Genomic DNA, 5,950 nt, shown 5'->3' on the forward strand with positions numbered 1-5,950 from the left:
GGAATTGGGTATGTCTAGTTTAATGAAGAGAAGGACAAGGGGGGACATGATAGCAGTCTTCCAGTATCTCAGGGGCTGCCCCAAAGAAGAGGGAGTCAAGCTATTCTCCAAAGCGCCTGAAGGCAGGACAAGAAGCAACGGATGGAAACTAATCAAGGAGAGAAGCAAGCTAGAACTAAGGAGAAATTTCCTGACAGTTAGAAAAATAAATCAGTGGAACAACCTGCCTCCAGAAGTTGTGAATGCTCCAACACTGGAGGTTTTTAAGAAGAGACTGGACAGCCATTTGTCTGAAATGGTAGGGTTTCCTGCCTAAATAGGGGGTTGGACTAGAAGACCTCCAAGGTCCCTTCCAACTCTGTTATTCTATTCTATTCTCCTCTCCTCTCCTCTCCTCTACTTCTATTCTATTCTATTCTATTCTATTCTATTCTATTCTATTCTGTATTCTCTTCTCTTCTAATTCTCTTCTCTTCTCTATTCTATTCTATTTTATTCTATTCTGTATTCTCTTCTCTTCTCTTCTCTTCTCTTCTCTTCTCTTCTCTTCTCTTCGCTTCTCTTCTCTTCTCTTCTCTTCTCTTCTATTCTATTCTATTCTATTCTATTCTTACCCGCTCAGTGGAACTGGTTTTCTGCAGCTGTTTCCAAAGTCTGTGAAATCAAGCGGTAAATTGGCAATTGGGTCATGCACCTTTTTCCTGTCAATGCAATCTTAGTTTGGGAAAAGGAGAATATCTAACACAGGTAGTCCTGGATTTACAACCGCAGTTGGCACCGGAATTTCCGTTGCTAAGCATGCCAGTTGTTAAGTGAATTGCACCCAATTTTATGAACTTTTTTTGTCCTGGTTGTTAAGCGAAAGCCTGCAGTCCTTAAGTGAATCACGTGGCTGTTTAGTGAATCCAGTTTTCCCCATCTGCTTTGCTTGGCGGAAACGGGCTGGGAAAGTCACAAATGGTGATCTTGTGATCCCAGGATATTGCAAATATATGCCGATGGCTGAGTGCCCAAATTTTGATCACGTGACCGTGGGGATGCTGTGACGGTCGTAAGTGTGAGGACTGGCTGTTAGTCACATTTTTTTAGTGCCATTGTAAATTTGGACAGTCGCTGAACGAACGGTTTTTAGGATGAGAACTATCTACAAATAGAATTTTTATATACGTTGGTCTGGGAAAACCTGGTTTTGGAGGGTGCCAAACAATTTGCAACAATAAAAATGATAATTCATACTTTATTATTATTTTTTTCTCCCTGCTGTAAGATATTCCGTCTCTTTACTTTTCTGTTTTCAGTCCGGGCAGCCTTTTAAGTTCTCAGTATTGGAGATTTGTGACCGAATTAAGGAAGAATTCCAGTTCCTCCAAGCTCAGTATCACAGGTATGGAGAAGAAGAGGGAAAAAGAAGAAGATTAGGGTTCATAATTAGGGTAACTTAAGTGGAACCTCCACATCCAGTGGTAGTATACCCAGAGTACTGTGCACGGCCTTGAAAAATCCAGAAATCTCTCTCATTGCTTTTTTTTCTCTCCGTTTGCTTTTTTTTTTTTCTCCCTGTCAACCATGGTGCGGCCTTGTTCACCCATCACGTTAAGCTGTGGTTTGTTTAAGCCCCATTTGCAGAATAATGGCTGGATGCACTCAGCAGGCTGCACCAGTAAACCACATTGTGCTTAGTGCATAGTGTGTTTACTAAAATCTGGCCTTTTTTCTCCTCTCCCTTCCCTTTTTCCTTTCCAATGAAGAGCGGGCATTCCCCAGAAAAGGGAGGCAGCTTGTAAATTGATTTATTTTTGATTCTGCTCATTTCTCCCCCACCCCCAGTCCATTACAGTCCTTGAGCGAGGAAGCCACTGAAAGTGGGAAGGAGTTTGGAAAGGGGGGTTGGGGGAAGGGATGTTTTTGAAAGAGAGTTCAGCAGAAAAAAAATATATGAATCATATTTGCTTTGTTGTTGCAGCCTGAAGCTGGAATGTGAGAAGTTAGCAAGCGAAAAAACAGAGATGCAGAGGCATTATGTGATGGTAAAGCATAGTAATAATACTAATCATAACCCTAATACTTTTTTTTTTGTTTTAGCAAGAAGCTCTGGATTTACAAAATACAGGGGGTCCTCGACTTACAACAGTTCATTTAGTGACTCTTTGAAGTTAACAATGGCACTTAGGACTGTTTTTTCACACATGCGACCGTTGAACCACGATTGAGCCCCACTTTTCTGTCGCTAAGCGAGACAGTGGTTAAGTGGGTTTTGCCCCATGTTACCCCCTTTCGTGACACCGTTGTTAAGTGAATCACTGAAGCTGTTAGGTTAGCAACACGGTTGTTAAATGAATCCGGCTTCCCCATTGACTTTGCTTGCCGGGCGGTTGCCAAAGTGGATCACGTAAACCCCCTCACCCCCGGATGCTGCGACCATCATAAATATGAACCAGTTGCCAAGCGTACGAATTTTGACCACGTGACCACGGGGGACGCTGCGACGGTCGTAAGTTTGAAAAATGGTCACCAGTCACTTTTTTCAGTGTCTCTGTTACTTTGAACGGTCACTAAATGAACGGTTGTAAGTCGAGGACCTGCCTGTACGTGGTCCTTAATTGTTGACCCCTGATTTGAGGGCATATAATCAATCGTGGTCCAAATTGTTCTTTTTGATTTTTTTTAAAGAATGTGACTATCTGTTGGTGGCTGTTTGGGGTGTCTATGAGCTTCTTGCACGATGTTTGCGTGTAACTATGGCTGCGTTGCAGTCAGGGACCGAATGTCGGGAATTGGGGCACGATGATGAGGGAGAAAATGAAGGCCTAAACCAGGGGTAGACAACCTTGGCTCTTTTATGACTTGTGGACTTGAACTCCCAGAATTCCTGAGCCAGCCATGCTGAGGGGAAAGGGAGAGGTTTCCAAGCTGAGCCATGCTGGCTCAGGAATTCTGGGAGTTGAAGTCCACGAGTCATAAAAAGGCCAGGTTTGAAGACCCCTACAGTAGCCTAACCTCAGACAACCTTCTTACTGATTCGTCAAGGTGCGATGCACCCAGCCACATGCACTCCAAAGTCTGCCTATGGCAGGGGTAGGCAACCTTGGCTCTTTTATGACTCGTGGACTTCAACTCCCAGAATTCCTCAGCCAGCATGGCTCAGCTTGGAAACCTCTCCCTTTCCCCTCAGCACGGCTGGCTCAGGAATTCTGGGAGTTGAAGTCCACCAGTCATAAAAGGGCCAAGGTTCCCCACCCCTGCGGCCTATCCTGATCAAATGAAGGAATTGTGCAGCTCTGGGGATGAACTGCCTGCCTGCCTAACTGCTGCTCCTCCGTCTTTTTCAGTATTACGAGATGTCCTACGGTTTGAATATTGAAATGCATAAACAGGTATGATTATCCTGGGAATCTCAAAAAGGAGCACGTTGGGGAGGGGGTTACAGAATTGGGTGGTTGTGTAAAGATGGGTGTGACGTTGTCAATTTGGGTTATGCCAAGGGACTAGGTTGCAGTTGGCTTCGTAGGGAGCATCCGGTTTGCAATTTATAGGCACTGTGTTCGTGCAGTGCCCTCAAGCTCTCTGGTGCGTTCACACGACAAGCTAAGCCTTAGTGTTGTGTGAAAGCAGCTAAGCTGTTTAAAATGTATGAAATAATGGGACTTTCTGAAGGGAAAAATTGGTGGACTTTTCTCCTTCCATTTCCCATCCTCCCTCCTTCCTTCCTTCCTTCCTTCCTTCCTTCCTTCCTCCCTCCCTTCCTCCCTCCCTCCCTTCCTCCCTTCCTTCTTTCCTCCCTCCCTCCCTTCCTGGTTTGCTTCCTTCCTTCCTTCCTCCCTCTCTCTCTCCCTTCCTTTCTTCCTTATGTCCTTCCTCCCTCCCTCTCTCCTCCTTTCTTCTTTTATTTCTTCCTTCCTTCCTCTCTCCTTCCCTCCCTCTGTTTTGCTTGCTTCCTTCCTCCCTCTCTCTCTCCCTCCTTCCTTTCTTCTTTCCTTCCTCCCTCCCTCCCTCCCTCCTCCTTTTCTTACCTTCCTTCCTTCTTTCCTTCCTTCCTCCCTCCCTCCTTCCCTCCCTCCTTGTTTTGCTTGCTTCCTCCCTCCCTCTCTCTCTCCCTCCTTCCTCCCTCCCTCCCTCCTTTCCTTCCTTCCTTCCTCCCTCCTCCCTTTCTTACCTTCCTCCTTTCCTTCCCTCCCCCAAGAGAAAATTTGAGCAGAGCGAGGCTTCGAAGTTTCTTCTTTCTCTTCTCCTTTAGGCTGAGATTGTCAAGCGGCTAACGGCTATCTCTGCCCAGATTATCCCGTTTCTCACACAAGAGGTAAAAAAATAAACAAACACAAGCGGGTAAGAAAAAAGTGAACGGTTGTAAGTTGAGGATGACCTGTAATGCATCTTTACCATTGGTGGCAACTAGACCCCTGTATCCTTTTTAAGAGTGGGCCTTGGCAGGTCTGGGGCAGGGCCGTTGTTCTATGCTAGCGGTTTTCCAAGCGCACTGATGGTTTTCCTTGGCCCCCCAGCACCAACAGCAGGTCTTGCAAGCCATGGACCGGGCCAAGCTGGTGACAATGGGGGAGCTGAACAACATCATTGGGGTGAGTGAGTGTGGCTGGGGCCAAGCAACCTCCTTCACTACTAACTGACCACAGCGGTGGTTCTCAACCCCAGCAACTTTAAGAGGGGTGGACTTCAACTCCCACAAAGTGCCAGGAAGGGAGGGAGAGAGGAAGGGGAGGAAGGAAAAAGAAGGAGGAAGGGAGGGAGGGAGGGAAAGAAAGATAGAAGGAAGGAGGAAGGCAGGAAGGGAAGGAAGGGACAGGAAGGAAGGAAGAAGGATGCAAGACAGGGAGGGAGGGAGGAAGAAGGGAGGAAGGAAGGGGGAGAGGGAGGGGAGGAAGGAAAGTAAAAGGAAGAGGGAGGAAGGAAGGTGTCATGGTTCTGACAGACAGATGAATAAAGCAGAGCGAGGCAGAGTTGTCAGAAGGAAGGAAGGAAGGAAGGAGGGAAGGAAGGAAGGAAGGAAGCAGAGGGAGGGAAGAGAGGGAGGAGGAAGCAAGGAAGGGAAGAGAGGGAGGAGGAAGGAAGGAGAAGGAGGGAAGAGGGAGGAGGAAGGAAGGAGGGAAGAGAGGGAGGAGGAAGGAAGGAAGGAGAAGGAGGGAAGAGAGGGAGGAGGAAGGAAGGAAGGAAGGAGAAGGAGGGAAGAGTGGGAGGGGGAAGGAAGGAAGAAAGGAAAGAAAGGAAGAGGGAGGGAAGGAGAGGGGGGAGGAAGGAAAGAAGAAAAAAGAAAGGGAAGGAAAGAAGGAAGGAAGGAGAGGGAAGAGAAAGGAAGCAGGCAGGAAAATGAGGGGGAGAGGAGAGAGGAGGGGGAGGAAGAAGGGGAAAGAAAGAAAGAAAGAAAGAAAGAAAGAAAGAAAGAAAGAAAGAAAGAAAAAGAAAGAAGGGTAAGGATAGAAAAAAAATTAATGCTCCCCGGGGGAATTCTGAGAACTGAAGTCTACCCCTCTGAAAGTCGCTGAGGTTGAGAAACGGGACGTGAACCTCTCTCTGCCCTTCCACCCTATTTAAACGGGCCAGAAACTTTGACCTAACCGCCTGGAGAGTTTAACTGAAGCAGGGGCTCTCTTCCAAGCAGCCTAGAAGCCAGACTCTTGCAGAGGGGCAGCCCTCCTCCTCCTCCTCCTCCTCTTCCTCCGGGAGGATGTGTCCAGCCTGATGCTTCTGATGGAGCTCCCAGGGGTTGGGGACTGTGACCTGGATTCTCCTAGGGCAGGGGTCTGCAACTTTGACAACTTTAAGACTTGTGGACTTCAGCTACCAGAATTCCTCCCTTCCCTTCCCTCTCTCCCTTCCTTCCTTCTCTTTCCTTCCTCCCCTTCCTCTCTCCCTTCTTCCCTCCCTCCCTGCCTGCCTGCCTGCCTTCTTCCTCCCTCCCTCCCTCCCTCCCTCCTTCTCTTTCCTCCCTCCCCTTCCT

General features: G+C 47.6%; 1 protein-coding gene across 1 annotated transcript in view; it reads left to right on the forward strand.

Annotated features, from left to right (window-relative positions):
• Nucleotides 1-1,301: 1,301 nt before the first annotated feature.
• The window catches only part of TLE2 (TLE family member 2, transcriptional corepressor), a 46,374-nt gene continuing 41,725 nt past the window's right edge, over nt 1,302-5,950 (forward strand). The window contains exons 1-5 of the mRNA XM_015824637.2: nt 1,302-1,384; nt 1,964-2,027; nt 3,330-3,374; nt 4,235-4,297; nt 4,500-4,574. Coding sequence (XP_015680123.1) covers nt 2,007-2,027; nt 3,330-3,374; nt 4,235-4,297; nt 4,500-4,574 — 204 coding nt within the window. The 5' untranslated portion in view covers nt 1,302-1,384; nt 1,964-2,006. The remainder of the gene's footprint in view (nt 1,385-1,963; nt 2,028-3,329; nt 3,375-4,234; nt 4,298-4,499; nt 4,575-5,950) is intronic.

Source organism: Protobothrops mucrosquamatus, unplaced genomic scaffold (assembly GCF_001527695.2).
Source record: "Protobothrops mucrosquamatus isolate PMUCROS unplaced genomic scaffold, P.Mucros_1.0 scaffold2302, whole genome shotgun sequence".
Lineage (NCBI taxonomy): Eukaryota > Metazoa > Chordata > Lepidosauria > Squamata > Viperidae > Protobothrops > Protobothrops mucrosquamatus.